The 23,734-nt window shown below is 33.8% G+C and overlaps 3 protein-coding genes across 5 annotated transcripts; all 3 read left to right on the forward strand.

Annotated features, from left to right (window-relative positions):
• Positions 1-34: 34 nt before the first annotated feature.
• On the forward strand, positions 35-3,322 carry LOC138136562 (uncharacterized). 3 transcript variants are annotated; one of them, XR_011161336.1, is made up of 9 exons: positions 35-184; positions 232-365; positions 419-560; positions 611-810; positions 865-904; positions 985-1,033; positions 1,090-1,174; positions 1,452-1,838; positions 1,975-2,096. XR_011161336.1 is itself a non-coding variant. In XM_069055784.1 (9 exons), exons 2-9 carry the CDS (start codon positions 243-245, stop codon positions 2,834-2,836), a joined length of 807 nt encoding a protein of 268 aa, XP_068911885.1. In that variant the 5' UTR covers positions 40-184; positions 232-242; the 3' UTR covers positions 2,837-3,322. The 3 variants fall into 3 exon arrangements, 1 of the variants encoding a protein (XP_068911885.1); XR_011161337.1 differs by lacking the exon at positions 1,975-2,096 and adding an exon at positions 1,839-1,966 and having other exon boundaries at positions 1,452-1,776; XM_069055784.1 differs by lacking the exon at positions 1,452-1,838 and adding an exon at positions 2,791-3,322 and having other exon boundaries at positions 40-184.
• A 7,149-nt stretch (positions 3,323-10,471) lies between these two features.
• LOC138137491 (short/branched chain specific acyl-CoA dehydrogenase, mitochondrial) lies at positions 10,472-16,275 on the forward strand. The gene is made up of 7 exons (XM_069056907.1): positions 10,472-10,632; positions 10,694-10,838; positions 10,891-10,991; positions 11,042-11,248; positions 15,175-15,345; positions 15,400-15,708; positions 15,756-16,275. Exons 1-7 carry the CDS (start codon positions 10,603-10,605, stop codon positions 16,068-16,070), a joined length of 1,278 nt encoding a protein of 425 aa, XP_068913008.1. The 5' UTR covers positions 10,472-10,602; the 3' UTR covers positions 16,071-16,275.
• Positions 16,276-18,978: 2,703 nt separating this feature from the next.
• Positions 18,979-23,151, forward strand: LOC138137493 (short/branched chain specific acyl-CoA dehydrogenase, mitochondrial-like). The gene is made up of 8 exons (XM_069056908.1): positions 18,979-19,222; positions 19,295-19,430; positions 19,485-19,585; positions 19,639-19,845; positions 19,899-20,069; positions 20,119-20,427; positions 20,482-22,406; positions 22,836-23,151. Exons 1-7 carry the CDS (start codon positions 19,187-19,189, stop codon positions 20,794-20,796), a joined length of 1,275 nt encoding a protein of 424 aa, XP_068913009.1. The 5' UTR covers positions 18,979-19,186; the 3' UTR covers positions 20,797-22,406; positions 22,836-23,151.
• Positions 23,152-23,734: the final 583 nt, after the last annotated feature.

The following is a 23,734-nucleotide window of genomic DNA, read 5'->3' on the forward strand; positions in this document are numbered from 1 at the left end:
TTTTTCTGAGCAGTTATAAAATAATTGCAAAAGATATTGTTAATGTTAATATTTAAGAAGTTCAAGGTGACAACTGTGCAAAATAAAAGACCCAATAAAAAACTGATGTCAACATTGTCAACTGTGTCTGGATGTAAAGTTTATAAGAATTAATTTTATTTTAATCCTGAGAATATCTCTGAGGGTAAGCACAATAGACAAAGTTATCAATAGTGAATAAAAATTTTTCAGATACTTGAACAATGGCGACGGCCAATAGTAATTCAATCAAAGCTTTAGTTGAATTAAAAAGAGAAAATGAACAACTCCAAGAGACTCTGAATTTCTTAAAAATGGAAAATTTTGAATTTGCACTGAAGTGCAATGTAGGTTGGCAAGGATGTACATATATATTATAAAACTGAGTATTCAATTTTAGAGTATGGAAAACATCTTGGCTAACATTCAAGCTGTTACAAGAGATAACCCTGCAAAACTGGTGGAAGCATCTAGCAATTTATGCAGTATTTTACAAGCTTGTAATAATGCACAACCAATTAATGATTTATCTAAAATCAATGGTATAAACTGAACTTATGATATAATCAAGTTATTTGTAATTTTTTTTTAGAAAAGACATTTTTTGAAAGCACTCCCATAAAACCAACACAATCTCCAGAAAAGCCAAAGTGTAATAAAGTCAAGCCCCACATGGTAAATGGACACATATTATACATTCCTACAATTAACCTTACACGAGTTTCTGAAATACATACACAATCAAATATTGAAATCAGTTCACAACATAAGGATGAAAGTCAATCTTCCTTGGTACATTAATTATAAAATGATAACATGTTCTTTTTATGTATGTGCTTGTTTTAGGAAAGGAGCTCTAATACAGTTTCTCCATTGTCTAAGATAGGTAAGAAATGATTAAAATATCAACAATGTTCATGGGAATACCATTTTGTGTAAGATTTTCTTAATCTGTTTTCCTTTCAGCATCTGAATCTTCAAATGATGGAGCTGAAGGCTTTAATGGTGACAATCAGTAAGTGTATTGGTAATAATATTGACTGAATTGATTTGTAACAATTTAAAATATAGAATTTCTGATGTGGAAGAAGTACCTGATCCATCTGCATCAAAGTCACCTTCTCATTCCACAGTACTTTCAGGAACTTTCCAGGAGGTATGTATAGCAATTATAAAAAATAGGATTATGGTGGCTCTGTCACTAGACATATCCCAAGATAAAAATCTGAATTTTTATTATGTTATTCAGTAATATCAAAAGCTTTTTGATGTTTTTTTACTCAAATATGATTTACCAGAATTAAATTCATCCAACTCTCAGTGGAAAAACACACTGTAATCTGGTTTTTACAAAATTGTGCAACAATTAACCAATTTTACCGTTCGCTGTGGCCTGAATATCGATTTGAAATTATTTTTACATTTAATTTCAGTTGTTGACATCCTGGAAGTTTGGCAACCTTGCATTCAGAGATTGGCGGCGCGAAAATCTTTGAAATGATAATGCCCCGATATTTTTTGTTGGAATCGCTGGGATTGTTTTTCCACTTCACTATTTTTTATTTTACAGATCATTGATTTCCTCAAACACTTTACTTTTACGTCGTCGACAACTGACAACTCGCCGCAACGTGAGATGTTGCCACGTCTATCACGTATCTGTCAATTCTAGTCAAATTCATAATTTATAAACTTCAATATTAAAAATTTAATATTAAAAATGAATAAATAGTGGAACCGAATAAAAATAAATATCGTGTACGTTCATATAACAGGTTTTGTAAAAAAATATGGATGTATTTTGATTTCTACGGTTTTAGGTGAATTACCTAACCTCATATTTTTTTATATCTGAATTACAACTATTACAACAATAGAACATCTTCGTCATTCGGATTTATGTCAGTCGTTTTTTGATCGTTTGAATTGCCAATAATCAATAAAATTTTGTTCAAGGTGAAAATTTATCTGAACCAAGTGAGCCAAGATAGCTTAAATGAAGAATCTCGGAATTCTCGAAAGTCCGTATCTCCACGGCGCGGTGCGAAACTCTCCCGATCAACTCGAAACACATACAAGTGAGTAAAATTCAATATAGACAAATTAATCTAGTAATTTCAAAACATTTTTTGAGATTTTGGTGTGTTGTGTAGTAAACATTCAAGTTTATTTATGAGTGCAACTATAGTGCAATTTTGTTTTTCAAGGTTGGCATTCCTGATCTTGAAATGGGTAAAATGAATTGTCAAAATAAACGCCAAAACAAGACGAATTTTAATTTTTAAGTTGTTTCCGTGGAATATGCAATTGTTGTAAACAATACTCGTTAGACGTGTCTTGGGGCACTTAAACTAATCCCTGGTAAATTTCTGCCCACAACATTTTGATGAAAATTGTCCTCGCTCATTTTTATTTTATTAATAATAACAATTATTGAATCTTCGAAACAATATGACGTTTGTTGCCAACCACGACAAAATTCCCCAAATTTGAAAATTGTTAATTTCACTTAAAAATGACTTAAAAAGTGCAAAATAGAAAAAAATGTGTACGATATGTCGTTTATAAGGCATTTTGTAGGACTTACTCCTTCATGGCACTCCTCGCAAACACGTGTCCTAAACCCGTGCGTGCTACAAAATGCTTCTCATAAGACTCGTATCGTAATATACTATTAAGTAGTTTTTTAAACTTCCAAGTGTCTTTATGTCATGTTTTATGTGTGGTTTGATGTTTTTTTACTAAATTCGTTTAACTTTTTTAATGTTTCAGCACTGTTGGTTCTGCTAATTACACGACCAGAAGGAAGAGACTTTAGAACTACGTACTTGTACATCGTTTTTAATTTGTAGTATTTAAAAGTGTAACTATCCATTATATTCAAGTCTCAAAATAGCACGTTTCAGTAGCAACTTGTCATATTTTGTTTATACTTTAAGATTTGTTAAACTCGATAATATTAAGAATTTATTTGTTGTGGTGTTTTATCAGATGAGTTTCGGCCTTCATACCTGGACTGATTTTTTCTTGTTACATTAACATTGCCTCAATATTTATAATAATGTTTCTAGGCAGAGTTGACGTCTACTTAGAATGTGTATATTACTTGGATCTTAATTTTGTAGTCAAAAATTGACGGGGTGTAAATTTATAGTACCTACGATATTAAATTAATGATGTAAAACATCGACAAAATTTCGAAAACCGTCTGACAAGCTTTAAATTTCCACAATTTAGTTTACCGAGAAATAACATTCTCACCTTGTATACCTCCCTTAAAAATTATTAAAGAGCTTAAAACGTTTCTGCCTTTTTTTTTTGTATAATAACCATATGTACAGTTTGTCAATAAATACCGTGCGATCAACGATTATTTAGATCAAAGAAGGCTTTGAAATTTTCGACGTATGTCGACAGATGCTTCGGAATACACGGAAGTATTTTTGGTTGCATATACCTATTTAAATTTGGAAATGTGCCGAAATTAATCAAACAGGCAACAGCTCTCCGTTATCACGAAAGTAAATAAGATTCAACGATGAATATTTTATGTTCTGAAGTAAAAATCATTTTTGCGTTAAAATTTGATTCATAGTGACAGTTGGTAATTACCAAATATCATTTTTCTGCCACACTTCGTAGGGTAAACTGCTCCCTCCCGACTCATATTCTGCTATCTACTACTTATGTATACATATGTATGCCTGGTTGCTAGGTCCCATTACGTGGTGGCATCCAACAATTTACAGTACCATGCTGTCATCAGAACAATAAAATCGTACCAATAAAAAAGAGGTAAGGGACAGCTGTGAAAAACAAAAATGATAAAAACGGAGGGCGTATACCTTAACTGTCACTTGTCATCTGCGACGTTTATTGTAATAAAAATAACGGTTTTCACTCGAGAATATAAAATTTTCATGATAGAATTTTATTTTCGAAATGGTAACGAAGAAAATGTTCAAACACAAATTTCGGCAAAATCCTTGCTCATCAATTCATCATTGTTGCCGGTGCGATTCAAGTTGTGCTAAAAGTCTTGTTTTCCATTCGCTCCCTCTTTGTTGTAGGTATTTGTGATCAACAAATACAACAAAGAAATTGCAGTGTGCCCTTGTTATCTAGAGCCGAAAATTAATTTTAGTTGAAGAAAAAATCTTCCTTTACACTCGACCGATCCGCTGAAATACCAGTTTAAAATTGTCATTTATCTTTCGTGCTCCGAGGTTAAATTTAGTTAATTTTGATAATACAACGCAAGGTCATTTATGTATTAGAAGAATAGACCATTTATGAATAGACCCGAGACCGGCATTCCGGAATTTAAAATTTGAATTTGTCCCAAACCTTGACCTCTAACCTTTCCTTTCAAATATAATGTTTATCAGTTATTTAAGATATTAAAAAGATACACAGATGTTATTTAACGAGAGCTTATCATTAACCCACATAATCGGCTTAATAATTTTTTATTTGTGGAAAGATAAAAAAATCTACGTTCTTATCTAAATAGAGGTAAAGGTAGGTATTGACTTTGTGATGGTAGCATTACTGTAAACAATATCTTTGTTTACACAGTGAACGATCTGACCTTCATTATCCAGCAATTAATTTAAATTTTTTTTCATACATGGTGGCATGTTTATCAAGATAGGTACTGCATTAAGTAACATGTATTGCATTATAGATATTATAATCAACATGATTATTACAAAATAATCTCTAAGAGGATACGTCGACGTTATTTTGACTTTGTTGTTATTTCTTTTCTACTTGTTTATTGAATTTTTTTAAATTTAATTCGATAAAATGAATACGCGTTTTTTTTCCAATGAAATAAATCCACATTGTAAGATCTACAAGTGTACCTACTTATTAGAGAATATAATTCACGTGTCACATGGTGCATTTTTGATAACTTTTGATAATTTTATCACCGCATGTTGACTCTCACCTATAGTTTGTCTCAATTCTAAATTTTCACCACCTGTTGAATTATGTTGACAAAATAAAAATATTTCTAAATTGGGGATTCTTAATAACTAAAGTTGGCAATATAATTATTTCACAAACATGATTCGAAAACATTAAAATTAGTTCATAAGTTTATTTTGCTTTTAGAATTTGATTTTCTACCTACTTACTTGCTGCATTTTAAAAAAGGTTTTCGTTCTTTTCCTTTATTCTAAAATTTTGAATTGTAAAAACGGAAATTGACAGATAACCTAACAAGTATAATCTGACGCATTTTTTACCAAACAGTGTTGTCAGGTGTATTTCCAACGTAGAATGCAGTGTTGGTGGAAATTTAGAATTGAGACAGACTTTATTTTTTATGAATAAAATTGTCAAAGTGTCAGAAAGTTTCAATGGACGCCCCGAAGTCAAAAAATTGTGCTGTTAACCAAAAAACGTTACAACCAGTAGTCCAATAGAGTACCATCGATGGGGAGATGCTAGCGAGGAAGAGATTCGAAAGTTAATTGAGAAGAAAACTCGAAAAAAAATTTGTATTGAGTATCCTGTAACTATAATTATTTACTGTCAAACTGACAGATCGTTTAAAATTTTTGACATTTTCTGTTAGCGTTCATTATATTCTCTCAACAAATATAACACATGTTATGATTAATCAACGATGATACCACTCGTTAAGCTTGTTTGACACGATGCTAAATTTTGTAAAAAATTTGTTAGAAAATGAGAGAGACCTTCGATCAGGATCAATGAACGATCAGGATCATAGTCTGTCTTTGTCAGATCCTGATCGTTCATTGGTCCTCTCTCATTTTCTAACAAATTTTCTACAAAATTTAGGATCTTGTCATACAGCCTTTAAAACCTATAGAAAATTGAACTCGTGCTAGGCTCTCGGTTAATTTTCATAGGTTTTAACTCGTGCTATCACCGATGATAATTACAACCCTACGGTCTATTTCATTTAAGTATGCAGTATGGGACTATTATCTCGTCGTTGATTGATGAAAATGAGAGAAAAGTTTACACCAAGCAATGTTCGATTTTTGATAACTACTGTCAAATTTTAAGATTTGATTGTTTTTTTGGTTAATAGTGCCAAACTTATCGAGTTTTTGTATCAAACGCATCATTAGACTACAATTTTGTTATTAGAATACCACTACCGTAAGTTCCTTTAACTTTTTTTTTTGTTAATTTTGCTTGGAATGTATGTTTTCAAATTTGCCGCGTTCGCCAGTGTGAAACGTTCTCCATTCGAAACGACATCTACTGCATTCTTAAATGGAATGGACTGTAGTGTAGTTATATTATCCCCGATAATAAATAATTGTTACAATCTTTATGTTATTCTTATATTAACCCAGAATGTAAACGAATTGTAACGACTACGATCTTCAAGTGTCGTGTGTTGGAGGTGTGCCTCATTGGTATGCACCGTCCTACTATCACGGTGACAATATTTTTACTACATATTTGCTATTTGTACCATGATATTTGCATTAACAACTACTCAGAATTTTCTTGTAAAACTGTAACTGTAATAGCGTTTTGGCTTAAAGCGAATATAAGAAACGTCATGATATATTCGCTAAAATTATACACATGAATTTAGCTGTTAAATTCAATTTATTAAAGAATACACAAGCACATTATAGTTATACACCAGAAAGTTGTTTGGAAAATGACAATTACAAATTATATTTTGATCGAACAGTTTTAACTGACATTCATATTAAGCATAACAGACCAGACATTATTATTTTAAATAAACAACAAAAGCAAGCATATCTTTTAGATATAGCTGTTCCAAATTCACATAATATAACACAGACATATAACACAAAAATTAATAAATATTTAGAGTTGTCCGTTGCTATGAGAAATCTTTGGTGTTTAGAAAAAAAAACGATTTTACCACTTGTAATTTCAGCAACGGGAATAGTACCGCAATCTCTTTTTAAAAATTTAAAAATTTTGGATTTAGGTAACACATTGGTAGTTGAAATTCAAAAAGGTATATATATATACTCATGTCATATCTTGAGGAAGTTCCTTAACATTGACACAGAACATAATAAAACACAACAAAGTCAAAATGTGGAGGCGAGACGCCGGTAATTATGTTGATAAGCACTGCACTATTACTTGATAGTAATATCCGTAATAGTGTATGTACTCCGGCAAAATTGCCGTGCCGCCGGGTGGTGGAGGGTAAAAAAAATATTAATGATGAACAATAATAGTACATTCTTCAATGAGCCTATAATGATGGCTATTATTCAAGAGGATGAAAATTCCAACACGAGCCGTAGGCGAGTGGTGGAATCATCCGAGTGTTTTAGCGGTTACTATGCGATGCGCGACTTATTGTTTATAAACGCATCCGACTGGCGATCTGCCGTTGTAGAATGAAAATACGAGGGATGTGATTGGCCGACAGCCGTGGACTGCATTTTTTAATTATAAGTGTACTTAATTAAGTGGGATTTTTGTAGATGAGACAATATCCAATATTTAGCATTAATAGCATTAATTCGTCTCTTTTTTGGCAATTAAAAAAATACTCCATACCAAATCTTTAAACTGTTTTTTCGCAATTATTATTGAAGTGTGTTTTTTAATTAGTTTTGATTAAATTCGGCTTTTATTCTTTAATGGTTTCAAACTTGGTAACAATGCTGCAATTCAGAACATCAATTCAGTGACATATAAAGGGCAGACACCGTAGATAAACGAACAATAAAACATAGATTATAATTTTTCTTGTTGGACATGTCTCTTCAAAAAAGGAAGACCCGAAGTTACAGTTATAAACCACAATCAAAGAACTTTGGTCGAGGAGATCCTGGTCAAACGTCACGTTAAGATTATTCGTTGACCAACTGTATTGCGTTATATAATACTGTTGGAAAGGCAAAAAAAAAGATAAGTGGACTGTCTGAATGAAAACAAATTGGGTCGGCGCAATGCGTGTTTATCGCTGGTGATTAGACACAACTAATGACCAAATGTTTGACTGAATTGCTATGTGACGAGAAAGAGATAATCTCGATGACTTGACAAAGTTCAGCCAGTCGGAGATGTCTTAAAAGTTAAAACAACCTTGATTGTTGGCAGAGTTGGTTTTATTTTCAAGTTTTCTCTAAAAGTGGAGTTCCTTATTTTCTGTCTTGCCTGGTTTTTCCTTCTACTTTTTTAAACAACCTCATTTCTGTGCTTCGTATTTTACTTTTTTGTTTTCGTCCAAGTTTCTGAACCATCTGCCAGGATTGGGGTAGTCATTTTCTTAACTATTCTGATCTCTATTTCTTTTAGTATTTCCCTTTTTGCTAAAAATTGATTTTTTATTGTAGGTAGCGAAAAGTTTCTCAGCTGCTCCTGTCCTTTCTTTTATTTCGTGATCAAGTTGCCCATCCTGTGATACCGGCTGATCAAAAAGAATTGTTTAAGTTGGCAATACAATTGAGAGCATTTTGTTGCTGTTTGCAATACTTTTGTACGTCTTTTGACAGATATTTGACGTGAAATCAACAGCGACAAAATTGTAGGTTATGTATGTATAAAAGTCAAGCAACGGTACAAAGAAACAACTTGAACTGTCAACTGTCAGTGTGAAGTCGTCAACAACCGGGAGTTACTCCAGTTATACCATTTAAAAGTAAAAATCAGTACTGCCAACTCAAACAGTTCTTTTTGTGTATCATCGGCCTGAGATATTTAACTTGTTCTAGCTTTGTGTCTTTTTTTCTTTGTGATTTTTATCTCATGTGTACATGTGTTCCATGTTCCAAAAACTTTCTTCAAAATATTTTTAATAAGAAAAGTTTTAGTAGAATTTGCCAGAAAACCCTTATACGACCAGATTTTTATTTAGACCCTCAATACCTAAATACAAAAGTGCACATCAAAGTGCATCAAAATTGATAAGCCCTGAATCCTTACAAAAACAAATATTTTCCACGAAGAAACATTTCAATCGGTGCTTTTTTGCAGAAGTTATCGTGAACGAAGGAAATCGCATAAAATTGGATATACTTCCAAAACCACAGATCCGATTAATATCAAAATCAACACAACTAGAGCCCTCACTGAGACAAACCTTTTTGGGCAAACATAATCAAATAGGTACATTTTTGTGGAAGTTATCGTGAACGAAAGAAAAATTCCACAGGCAGATACATATCGCCATCCAGAAAACCACTTCTTTTTAGATTTCGAACAAAAGATAATCAAAAATTGATCTTAGCTCGGTTACAATGCTTCTGTTTCCATTTCTTTACGAAACATAAAAGTAATACATAGCTGAATAATTTTATCGATTAGAAAAATCAAGTTGGCCTAGTTGGAGCAATGAAACAAATGAATAATAGTCAAAGCTTCAATAGAGTATAAATTTTTTTAATTATGCTATTAACAATAACAAATAACAAAAAAATCAATAAGTTGTTTATTAAAGTTTCAAAACAATTAATCATAAATGTTGTAATTTTAATCAAATTAAATGGTCACCGTTTATTATTTAAACAATAGTATAGACCAGTCTCAGTTATTTTGAACATTTCGAAACATTTCTGGTGTTAGATTGGGCCAACTAAATACCGTTCACGTGATTTTGACATAATGTGAGGCCAGGCTTTATTTTTTTAACGTTGGACACCCTGTTTCATTTCCCTTACTAAAAGTAAAACTGACAACAATGCACTAGACATTGACGCTATTTATAACCTCAAACTTAGAAAAATATAATCTTAGGGGGAGATTCACGAAACTTTGCAAATTTGCAAATCGTTAACGAAACGGCAAATACAATGCTTCAACAATGTCGGTTGTCATGGTTTTGAATTTGCAACGCCTTATCGAGCCTTACCGAGTTTCGTGAATGACCCCCTAAGTCAACAGACAGGTTTACTTCCAAATTAAATGCAAAATCCATGGCCTCCCTTTATGCCAAAACAACATGAATGGATTTTACATATATTTTTTTTATTTAATTTTGTAGACATCTCGTAGTTACCCAAGACATAATAATGAATATTCTATTATTTGAATCATTTAATAGACAAACAAATTGAAACAGAATTTTGCCAAACTTCCATCAAGATTACCAAATTATTTTTACGAGCACGAGTCGTTGTTATCTGATCAATAACAAAAACAACTCGAAAACAAACAACACTTACTGTCACCGGATCAAATCACTTGATCTTTAATATCTCAAGTTAATTCCTTTGATACTCTTTATTTTCGCACAATTATGTACAAGTGCCAGGAGATCATGAAAATGTACCAAATGTCCCCAATTCTTCACTTGGTATCGCCATATGTGAATATTTAATTAACAAGAAGATACGAATATATATTTAGAACAATTAATATCCACGATTAGTGGGATAACTATCTTTATTTTTAAACCTCATCAAACACGTGTTTCGTCACAGAAACACTACGTCAAAGTCAAATTGAAAAACAAGTTCTCCACCAGATAGAGGTTTAAATTATCACTTTTACAAGGTTGGAGTCTTATTGTTGATCAGTTGATTGGATGCGGCCAGGAAGGTAGGCTGCACATCTGTTGTTACCATCGACAAACGCAGCTCGTTAATCATGAATAATTTATTTAAAGTAACAAAAAAGGTACGTCTATTTATTAATACGTAATTAACGAGTACAACAATTTTTACTTTGAATATTTTAGATTGTCGGTAATAACACGGCAGTACGACACATATTTAATGGGTCGAGAAAGCTGCAACAAATGCAACCAAATGTCGAAACAGCAACAGGTTTACACTTGCCCCTGACAACCCTCAGTGATGATGAACTTGCGATGAAAGAAACCGGTACGTTTGATAAATCAATCGAGTCATAAAAACTATTTAAAAAAAATTATAGTGGCACGATTGGCCCAAGAACAAATCGCCCCCCATGTCAGAGCGATGGAGGACGAGGGAAGGTTTAAGGACTCCGTGATCGACATGCTTTTTAATAATGGAGTAAGTACTGTGTGTGTTAAATCTTCAGCTTGTTAAAATTGCATTTGAAGTTGATGGGAGTCCAGGTTGACCCGGAATACGGCGGCTCCGGTTGTAATTTCATGACCACCGTGTTGTGCGTTGAAGAACTTTCGAAAGTTGACCCTTCCGTTGGGATTTTGGTAGATCTCCAAAACACGCTTATCAACAATGTCATCATCAAATTAGGAAACGAAGAACAGAAAAAACAGTATTTACCGCGGTTGGCAACAAATACGGTGAGCAGTTATTTTTGATTCGTTGGAATGATAAAAATTATCAAATCATCTGGAGAGATTGGATGGTAGGCAAAAAAAATCATCTGCAGGAGCGCTTTTCAAATCTACAGAGTCGCGACAAAAACCGGTTCGTCAAAAAATTCACCAACGATAGTGGTTTCTTCAGGACTTGCTTTCAAATTATTTTTTAAATTGATTTTTAATTTAAAACAAATGAGCGATGTTTGCTACTCCCTCGATACCGTCTTAATTATACAGGGTTATTATAAATGTTTCTAACATCGTAGGTGGCTGTGCGCTTCATTTAGGTGCGCCGGCGTCGCTATGTTAGAAACATTTATAATAACCCTGTATAAATTATTGCTTCTGTTTTCTTATTAATTAAAGTTAAAAAAAGAACTAAAAGGTAAGAAGTGCAGATGGGGCACAAACAAGATACGTAGAAGGTTTTTTAAATTTCATATAAAATATTCAAACAAGTAGGAGTAGACCTTAGAAGAGATTTCTTATCATATTTTAATAAAGTGCAAAGTGTTAATGAAAAGTTATTATATTTTATGAGAATTAGTAAGTAATTGTTTGCATAATAAAACTGCACGCTTTATCAAATCTTTGACATTTGCACTTTACTTAATCAATTATGATTTATAACTGAAGAACAAAGTTTATCAAGTGGGTTTCTTTTCACAACATTATTGTGTAAATGATTCATTATATGGATCACGCAATTTTGCAAATATAATCTGGATACAAAAAAGAAGAGTTTACTGAAAATATGTACAGTAGCGGACAGAAAAAAGTAGGACAAGTTTTATTAAGAAATTTAGCTAAAATTGAGTTGAGTAACCCGGGCTTACTGTAATAAATATAGTAAATTCGTTTTAATAAACAACTGTCAAAATGTTGTCAAGTTGGTAGACTTGCCAAAATGTCAAACCTAGTTATTTCATAATTCAATCTTGGTATCTCTGAGTGTCAGCCAAATTTCATCTATTTGACATGCGCACGACTTGTTTAAATATGAAAGCATAAAATTCAAAATTGGCGAAGAATTTAAAGTTGAAGAATGGCTTCACGTAAAAGGGGCACAGGTCAGTCGCTTCTTCAACGTGAAAAGATGGCAGTAGTTCGATACTGTAAAGAATTGGAGACGGAAAAAAAAGAAATTTGCGAGAAAGCTGCTCATATTTTTGATGTAACCTATTTCCTAGTTTTTTCATTTTTCTAATATTAAACTAGTTTTTGTCTTTTATCTTTCAATCCACATTTTATTTAATCGTTCACATTTCCCGATTTATTGGATTTCAAGTAAATATTCCGTACAAACCTTCATTTCTTCTTGCTAAGTTTGAAGACGCAACTCACTTTTCATAATCATTAAACATCACGAAACATTGCTTTTGATGTGCAAGGTCTTAACAGATATCATTTTTCTGTAGGTATTTTCGTACCGGTCGCTGGATATGACATTATTATTGTAATTTGTGTAATTGCGATAGAAAAACGTCAAAGTGCAACATATACATAACCTCAATAAATATCTAGTGTAAAAACCATTATACATCTCGTCCATAAATCATAAATACAATATTCTGGGGAATCTGGGGTGGTACAGTCCGGTCTTTTAAGAATTTTTGACATTGACAATTGTTTATTAAAACAAATGGACTTTAAGTAAAGTCCATTCAAAAATCAAAAAACCACCACCTGTTGCGTTAGGTTGGTAAAATCTAAAAAACCCTAGGTAGATATTTTTTCATACTATGTTGGTAGCTATAAATTACGACATTTATTTGATTTAAAATAAAATTCAATTGCTTTGAATTTCGTTCATATTGTTTTATTAGCAGCACGTTTCATTTATTTATTGATGCTTATTATTTTTACTTAAACATGCCCAGAAAAACAAGACACTTAATAAACATTTAACCTCAAAATTACACAAAAGTGTCACCAAATTTTACACTAGAGTACTAGACAGCGTTGCCGATAGTAATTATCGAGGAAAATGCGACGTTGGTGGTTTTTGATTTTTGAATGGACTTTAAATATTTTCATATTAACCATAGAAAGACTAAACAGACTTACATTTGCGAAAAAACATTGTCCTACTTTTTCTATCCGCTACTGTATTTGCCAAGACAAAAAAAATATATATATTTATCATCTTTCCGAAAATTCAGATTCCTCCTTTGTACTGCGGCTAATTTGTAAAAAAAATAATTTTATTTGAAAGAACATTGAGTATGGTAAATTTCAATGAAATGTTGTTGGTGTTGGTCCTGGAAAACGGCTGACAACAAGCACAACGTCTCATTTTATTTTAATCATATTTTGCTAAATTATCTTGTAACGATGGATGATCGCAGTAAATGGAATTAAATAATAAACACCTTTCACGACATTTTGGCATAATTTGTTTTTTTAACTTTGGACACACTGTTTGATTTCCGTCACTAAAGTGCCTGACAGGCGGACCTATAAAAATGAACATAACATGCTGCTGAATTTTCCGCAATGTCTGAGTATTCTTCTATTGCAAACTAGTAAAACTGACAACAATGCACTAGACGTTGACGCTATTTATAACCTCAAACTTAGAAAAACATAACCTGATTTAACAGTCAGCTTTACTACTAAATGAAATGGAAAATTTCTATGGCCTCCCATTATGCCAAAACAAAGTGAATGCATTTTATCATAGCCTATGAGAGTGGAATTAATTTATCCCCCATTTTGGGACTCCCCCCAACAGAATTGTTTTGTATTAGTATTTCAAAAACACCCTGTATAATGTATAATAGATATTTTACCAACGAAAAAATGTAAAGTATCTCTGAAAATCTTAGAACTAAATACAATTAAAAAATGTAAAAAAAAACACCATTAAAAAAAAAGTGTGATCTTGGCTTGATTTGAATAACTGTCATTATGTTGAATGAAGAAAGTATTTTTCGAGCCTAATATCTTGGATATTTTCCAACGGATTTTTATGGAATTTAACATGCAGATATCTTAGACGGTGAAGAGTAAAATCCCAAGTCTTAAAAATGTAATTTTTATATGCCTTTTTAAAATGTTGAATCACTTTTAACATTTATATCAAAAAATATCAAACAAATGCGCTCTATCACCGATTTTGGTCACCCCTCTTCACTGACATATTTGACGTTTATCTTTCTAACCTTAAAAACTCTTGACAATATTTGGACGTAATTTATTATAGCGGATGCTTTAGTTCTTCCATAAAGGACTAAAACACGATCGTAATATTTTAGCAAGGTACTTTAGTTCACGTACACTTCCTGTGTCTTTTAGAGTATTTACACACTCTGACTTTTCTAATAAAGCGCACCTACTTCTGACAGATTTTAAGGGGTGTACAAAATGTTGCTTGGTAACTTTTCATCAATTGTAATGTTTAACAATCTAATAATAATTGCGCTTACTTTTCAATAAAGGAAACATGTGTTAAAATTACATTTTTTAACTTGTGGTAATTTTATTATTACTAACTGAACCTTCACCGTCTAAAATATGTGTATTTTAAATTTCATAAAAATACAAGATATTAGGCTCGAAAGTCTTAGCTGAGACACCTGTAGAGAGAATGTTCTAAAAAATTTCCATTTTTTTTCTCTCCCACAAATTTCTTCTTTTTCTTGACACAACTCAACATCGATTTATTATGCATTAGGTATTTTTAAACACATTATTGCAACACACGAACTCCTTAATAAATAGCTTATTAACGCATTCAAAACGAATTCGTTAACATAATAATTAATTTCAAAAAACAGCGATTCAGACAATTCATTTCAAAATTGTTAAAGCATCCCAAAAAAAAGATTGGAAAATTTGGTAGGGCGCGTTAGAGTATTTAACTGAACAACTAAAATGAATCCTTCCACTTTGCTGCATTTCAGGTGAGCAGTTTTGCGTTGACAGAGCCTTCCTCGGGCTCCGACGCCTTCAGCTTGAAAACAACCGCCAAGAAAGACGGCTCAGACTTCATCCTCAACGGTTCCAAAATGTGGATTTCGAATTCAGACCTGGCTGGCATCTTCTTAATTATGGCAAACGCCGATCCATCAGCAGTACGTACCACTCTCGTTACCGCACCTGTCCAGCAATGACCCCTTACGTTCTAGGGCTACAAAGGCATCACATGCTTCATAGTTGAAAGAGACTCTCCAGGTTTCACAGTTGCAAAACCAGAGAAAAAACTAGGAATATCCGCTTCCGGAACCTGCATGCTCACTTTCGACAACGTGCGAGTCCCGGAGTCCAACATCTTGGGCGAGTACGGAAAGGGCTACAAGATCGCCGCCGAGTTCTTGAACGAAGGGCGCATAGGAATCGGTGCCCAGATGATCGGCTGCGCCCAAGGGTGTTTCGACGCCACGATTCCCTACACCTTGGAGAGGACGCAGTTCGGAAAGCCGGTCTACACGTTCCAGGTGAGTTGTTTATAGAGCCATCGTGGATGTTCATTGGCGGGTTCCAGAGCATGCAACACCAGATAGCGCAAGTTGCGACGCAGCTAGAGGCGGCGAGACTTCTTGTGTACAACGCGGCGAGGCTGGTCGATGCGGGACAACCGTTTGCCAAAGAAGGCGCCATGGCGAAGTGGTACGCGGCGGAGATTGCGCAACAAGCTTGCATTAAATGCATCGACTGGATGGGAGGGGTCGGCTTCAGCAAGGACTTCATCCAAGAGAAGTTTTACAGAGACGTCAAAATCGGTAGCATCTACGAAGGGACTTACAACATTCAACTGAGCACTATTGCCAAACACATCGAGAAATTCTACAAAAGTTGAATCCTGGATTTCGAACTGATCTTTTTACACATTTTTTATAAAATAAACAAGTAACCGCATCTTGATTTTTTGTATATTTACTACTCCTATAAGTTTCTTTTTTGCTTTATAAAATGTCGCCTTTTCCCTTGATAAGTATTTGCGTTGTAAAATATTGTTTTGCTTATAAAAATGTTTTCCTACAATAAAATTTTGTACAAATTGATTTTTTTTTCTAACTTCTGTATACAGTCTGATTTTGAAAGTTTTGCAAATATTTTAACCCGAGATTGTACGTGTTAAAAGAAGGCAAAATAACCCAACTTGCCTTATACAAATGTTAATGGTTTACAAGAGAATCAAAGGAATCAGTTTGTTTGGGAATCGGTGAAAAAAATTAAATTTGGCGGGCAGTTTTGAAGTACGACCAACCTAAAATGTGTCAAGTTTTTCTGTCATTCGAAGTTATGTTTGATTTTTTGTGAAAATTTTTTGAGTTTGAGAGTTTGCTCTAAATGCTTGCCATCGTTTGCAATGCAAGACGTGCCCAAGAAAACCGAATTCAATTCAGAATGCCTCTGTTTTGACGAATTTCCTGAGCGGCGTTTGGAACTCGCAGCCAAACTCCAGATTGGTGAAAGCTGTTTGTGTTTTAAATTCAGAATTCAGGTTAAGATTGAGGTTCTTGTCAAAGTGACTTAATTTTGAAGTAAATGACAACAAAAAAAGTCCGCTATGATATTTTTAGTCCATTTTTTCATAAAATTCAGTGATTGCATCACTTTTTATGGGAGGAAGTAAGAAAGACAAAGATCTCTGCGTTTGCTGACTAGGTACTTCACAAAAACATTTTCTTGTATTGTATTTTTTGTAATTGTTGTTAAAGGTGGCGTTCCGGACTATTTGTCATGTAAACAACCACATAACGGTCGGAGTCCGTTAAGGGCGGCCGTTATGAGAGGGAGAGGCCGTTATGAATGACTAAATAACTATAGCAACGTATGGGACACACGACGAGACGAGATCGAAGATGATGGTTCACAATTTTAACACTAACACAAGCGCGATTTTGCAGGGAATAACGATGACCTCACTTCCGGACATCGGGAATACCTTGATTGCGATTTTTTATTGATTTCATTCGTTTATTTTCAACGGAAAGTTAAGCGTTGAACAAGTCTGGCAAACAGCAGCAAATGTAGACAAGATCGAAGATGATGCTTCACAATTTTAAGACTAACACTATTCTGAAATTTGCGGGCGAAGCCGCGGGTAAAAGCTAGTTTTTCATAATATCAGATATTTATATATTACTTAAGCCCTTTTTCTTATCAATTTTATTCCTTGTCCATATGTGTTCGGGTTCTTTTTTTTTATTCTTTTTTATACCATCTCCGAAGGCTTTTTGTGCTAATTTAGTACCTGCATAACCAACTGCACCTAATCCCAATGCTTTGGCTGTAGTTATTGCTGCTGGAATTAAAGCAGGTAAAAAATCCACTTATCTGCGTTGGAGAAAATTTGATATCATAATTTTTCTTCTTCCCAACTATACCAGAGACTTGCTGTTTTTAAAGCAATTTCACCTTTTAATCCTGATAAATTAATAGGGTTTTCAGAACAACTTATTTCAAAATCAATATCTTCAGATCTAATGTGTATTAGACTCATTTATTCAGTTTAAAAAAGTTCACCGAAGGGTGCGGAGCACAAGTCAAAGACGGTTCACGACTTTGAAGAAATCAGCCCAGAGTGGAGAATATCCTTTTGTGATCAGATTTTTTAATCAGTTTGACTTTTAACAATTTATCAAGTATTTCTACGCATTATACATTTTGGTTCAAATATCTGCACAATCTTCAAAAACACCCTGTATACCTTAAAAAACAGGCTAAAATCCATAAATTTTAAACGTTTTCAAAGGTGAATTTGTTTGACTGAAATCGAATTCACCTTTGGAAAAACAGAATAGATGTCTTAAAATTTTGACTTTTTAAAAAGGCTCTGTTTGGAAAAACTGGTTAAAAATTCTTAAAAAGTGTTCTGAAGGGGCCTTACTAGTATGTAGTTCAAATACATAACTAATTTAATCTCTTTAATAAGATATTTTCTTTTCATTCGGCGATGAAAATATTTCTTATTTACTAATATAACGGGCCTTCAAATAAATTTATATTTAGAGCAACCTATGGAAATTCAATTGTTTGCAACATTTTTCCAGCGTAGAAAATGATACAAGGAACGTCTGACATTTTAACGAAATAAAATTAGGTTAGAACAGTAATTTATTTAACGAGTTCGTGTGTAATTTGGGCTTTTTTTGGAATGAGTGGGCCAGTTTAAAACTCGAGTGAAACGAGAGTTTTAAAGGTCCACGAGTGCCAAAAAAAAAGCCCAAATTACACAAGAACGAGTTGGATACAACGTTTTTTTGTTCGACGAACCCCCCAAAGGCTCCAAATCGCTGAAAATCTTTAAAATTAGCTTGACGTTTGTTTTGACAAGTTGTCAAATTTATCAAAATCCGTTCACACAGGAGAAAATTCTCAAATTCTGACAGTGTCGAACAAAAAATATTTTTAATTTTTGTAGTGCATTCTCCCTATTCCCCCTCCACGGAATATGACAATATGAAATGGGAAAAAGCTTACTATGTAACCTGTGTAACTCCGGAGAATAATTGGTTACCTACAAAAATTACTTTACACTGTTAAGAGAATTAGAATGTCGCCTACGCCTACTCTAAATATATATTTATTTGAAGGCCCGATACTTTTTAGCGACATCATTGTATTCAAATTTTAATCAAATCGACCAACGAATCTAATTAAAAACAGTCGAATAATAAATTTGCATTAAGCTTTAATTCCTTCACAGGCGCATGTTGTTTGTAAATTTCAGGCACAGCGACAAAGTTATTTTTAGACACATTATTATCAAAAGAAAATAAAATGGATTTCTTCACAGGGACACAATACGTCAACATGGTGTATAAAAAAGTAATTTATTGATAAACAAGCGTCCAATTATCATTTTCACAATTACAAGGTACAATAATAATTCTAATCAGTTGTGAGTGTTGACTTCATTGCGACGGAAATTCGTCGTCCAGAAACGAATTTATTCCTACTGCAAACATGAAACTGTCCAGTTTGTTAAAGTTGTCAAAACCCGTAAGTAGACTTAATCGTGTCACGTGTAAGACTTAAGTAACTTTAGATTCATGTCCAATATTTATGTTCTAGGTTAACAAAACAGTCGTTCGACAATTATTCAATGGGGCAATTAAATTACAACAAACTAGAGAAAACATCGACCTTTACACCAACCACTTACCTTTAACAAATCTCAGCGACGATGAATTAGTTATGAAAGAAACTGGTAAGTGAAGTGCTGAGTAACATTTCCTTTCAGTTGTTTTTATTTGCGTCGTAGTTGCTCGCTTGGCCAGAGAACAGATAGCTCCACATGTCAGAGATATGGAATCGGAGGGAAAATTCAAACAATCCGTCGTAGACATGTTGTTCAGCAACGGGGTACGCCGATCAGAAATGCTCAACGTTTTAAATCTTTTGAGTTTCTTTTTAAGTTGATGGGGATCGAAATCGGTAGCGAATACGGTGGTGCTGACTGTAACTTCATGACCACGATACTGTGCATCGAAGAGATTTCCAAAGTGGATCCCGCGGTTGCCGTCTTGGTGGATATTCAAAACACGTTGGTCAACAACGTGATCCAAAAGTTGGGCACTCGCGACCAAAAACACAAATATTTACCACAACTGGCAACGAATATGGTAACAGCCAAGTCAGGTTTCTTTGTACCTGTCATTACATCAATTTCCTTCAGTGTAGTGGTTTTGCGCTAACTGAGGCCACATCTGGATCAGATGCGTTTGCTTTGAAGACAACTGCGACGAAAGATGGTTCTGATTTTGTACTCAATGGATCGAAGATGTGGATTTCAAATTCGGATCTGGCAGGGTTGTTTCTCGTTATGGCCAATGCTAATCCAAGTGCAGTACGTTTCTTTGATCTATTTTCGCGTTTCTTTATCCTGTTGGTTTTAGGGTTACAAAGGAATTACATGTTTTCTGGTTGAGAGAGACACTCCTGGGCTGACCATAGCCCCATCAGAGAAGAAACTAGGTCTGTGCGCTTCAGGCACTTGCATGATCAATTTTGACAACGTGCGGGTACCAGAATCCGCCATTTTGGGTGAATACGGAAAGGGATATAAAATCGCAGCTGGGTTTTTAAACGAGGGACGAATAGGGATTGGTGCCCAAATGATCGGCTTGGCTCAGGGATGTTTCGACGCGACTATACCGTACACTCTGGAGAGGACTCAGTTCGGAAAGGCGCTCTTCAGTTTCCAGGTACTTAGCCCAATGTGTGTGTTTTTGTTTTGTGGTACTAGTGATTGGTTCCAGAGTATGCAACATCAAATAGCGCAGTTAGCCACGCAAATTGAATGCGCTAGGCTTCTCACGTACAATGCGGCAAGGCTGGTCGAAAGTGGTGAGCCTTTTGTGAAGCAAGCCGCGATGGCTAAGTGGTACGCGGCAGATGTGGCCCAACAAACTTGCGTTAAATGTATCGACTGGATGGGCGGTGTTGGGTTTAGTAAGGATTTTATCCAAGAGAAATTTTACAGGGATGTTAAAATTGGGAGCATCTACGAGGGGACCTACAACATGCAACTGAGTACTATTGCCAAACACCTAGAGAAAATGTACAAAAACTGAATAACTTAGACTGATTTTTTGTATATGATGGAATGTGGTTTCAATTTGTGAAGACAAGACTATTTTTAACATTTTCTTTTACTTTGATTCGAAAAATATTTTTGCCAAAAACACTATGTAAAGTAACGCTTAAGGTATAAGATTATATGGCCCTTTAAAAGTATTTGACGGGAGATAAACATCCCTTTTGTCGCAATTGCAGTAGGCGGTCAGCCCAACCATAAATCATCATTCAAGCAATTCTCTGTTGTGAATTCCAGAGCCGGCCTCAAAACAAATGCATACCGATGAAATTATATTTATTTATTAAATATACAATACTATTACAAATCATCTTTACTGTTTTCAAGACACAAAGTACTAAAGGGAATTTCGTTACAATCACAAAATTTACAATAAACATCAAAAACATGTTCTATCACAAATTTTTAATCCCTGTCCTGAACCAAGGAAAAGGGATGCAGCTGCACGAGCCGAGACAACCATCTCAACGCCAATATTGGTTTCCATTATTGGGATAATTTTAGTGCTGCCATATAATCTTATACCTTCAGTGTTACTTTATATAACGTTTGATAAAATACATTTTATATCTACATTTGAAACTATTTCTTTCTGTACCCACTTACGCACTGAAAGTTGTTTTGCAACAACCTTGTATGTACTGAAAGTGACAACTGACAATTTACAAATGAAATTTACTTTGAAAGGAGAACGCACACTTTATATGTAATTGTAAAGACCACTCAAATGGGGATATTTTGATATCAATCGACGCGTCTTGAAATGACAAAAATTTGATACCATTGCGCCAAAACGCTAACTCTATAAATAAAGCAGCAATCTATAATTGAAAATCAAAAACTTCCATTTACCTACTCGTACTTTAGATGAGTATGAAAGAGAGCGGCAGATACCCTTCTCGGGTTAGTTTTGGGACTCCATAAATAAAGATAGTTATTTACGAAGGCAATTGACTTCTTAAGAGGGTTCACAGTAGGATGTATAATTGCAAAGATGACACTGAACCTGTAAAATAGCCGAATCCGTAATCCCCCATAAATTACAAATGACAGTTTTATGAAGTGTTCTGACAGAAATCAGTTGGAAAATATTTCAAGTTTTATCGATTTTGTCGCTTTATTAATCGAGTTACACATTTGGCGCATATTTGGAAACTGAAGTAATGACGTCATCGATTTTTTTTTCCCAGAAACACCTATATTTTGGCACACATATTTAAAAAGAGCTAATTTTTCTGAACAAATTTTGCAAAGAAAAAAATTTGCTATCTTTTTCCGTTAAAAAATTATAAGCAAATTTGTAAATATCAAAAATTCGCAATCGTCACGATTTAATCATCACCATCACCAGACAATGTCCTCATTTTCAATTTGTTGAAGTTGGTCACTTTGATAAGATAGAGTGAGTACTGTGTTCGCTGTGCTTGGCGTTGGTAGATACCTAGGTATTGATAGCTACATTTTGCGCACAATTTTTAGTACAATATTTTTCTGGCATCATCTTACCATATAGTTATTTGGCGTTACCTGAAGCTTACCACTGTGATTTTAATAATCGTATAACATGAAGATGGAGGCCATACACAAGTATGTAATATAGGTACCTACTTAAACTAGGTACATTTTCTTTAAATTTTTTTTATTAAAAACTAACAGGCTTTTCAAGAAACCAAAACTGATATTTCATAAAATTGCTTAAAATGTTACGCAATATTGCACATGTTATAAGCACCGTGTTGTTTCTCTTTTCGTTACTCGATTTACTCTCCACTTTAGCAATACAGTTTTATCATTAACTTAGTTGTGTGTTACAAATAAAAAGCGATCAAATTAATTTGTAATCGAGTTATCCATGAATCCGAAATCGTATGTCGTTACTTGAACTCCACGCTCCAATAAAAGCAGCTTGAAACACAGTTTAGATCTCGATTTATCAATTGCAAAGACATACGGATTCAAATCCATGGATGACTCGATTACAAATTAATTTGATCGCTCGATATTAATTGTTTACAGGATTAAAAACATTACGAAAAATATGAAAAAACGTCTTAAGAAGTTGAGACCCAGGAAAGATTTTATTAAAAAGGACACTTGGGACATCCTCGTAGTATTCATACTTATAGTAGGAGCAGGAACAGTCAGCCTACCGTTGATGTTTATATTGTGTTTTTTAAAGCACTTCATGGAGCCACTTACGACAAAGCAACAAATTCAATGGACGAAGATTGTTACTACTTGACACTGACAACTAAGCAAAATTCGTTTTTTACAATTACTTGTTTTGAGTGTAATGAAAATCTTCGTTTAATAAAACTGTTGCATTTAAGTAGATATGTGTATTAATTGAAAAAATAAACAAAATTGCGTACTTGCGACCAATATTTGATTTATTAGAATCGAATGTAAATTAAGTTTTGGTAGAACGCCAACGGCCAATTCAAAAATCGAAAACGTGGAATAAAAGCAAAAATGAATACCGCGAAATTGAATTTTGTTGTGGAACGAATATAACCAAAGAATTTATGGGATGTAAAAAGTACGAGTATGCATTACATGTTGCAGATTATAAAGGAAAAATATTGTGCCACTTTTTATCTCTCCGTTGCGTTCATAGTTATTTATATAGTTATTATCACCGCCGTCTTGACATATTTTACTATACATCTGCCTGGGCGAAGCTTTAGTGCCTGTGATCTCCACGGCGCCACTTTAGGAGGGAATGTCATTAAATAATCATAACCTCACAAACAAATGTAATGAATTCAGTGAAGTTGTCATAGTGCAATGCCAAGAGTCTCACAGTTTAAAAGTAACTTTAATAACAAACATTTTATTAATTTAGTTGATGCTAGTTCTGTTTGGTGTTTCTGGTTTTTAGTATTTTGCTGTTAGTGTTTATGAACTGGCTTTTT

The sequence above is a fragment of the Tenebrio molitor genome, chromosome 8 (assembly GCF_963966145.1).
Source record: "Tenebrio molitor chromosome 8, icTenMoli1.1, whole genome shotgun sequence".
In the NCBI taxonomy this organism is placed as follows: domain Eukaryota; kingdom Metazoa; phylum Arthropoda; class Insecta; order Coleoptera; family Tenebrionidae; genus Tenebrio; species Tenebrio molitor.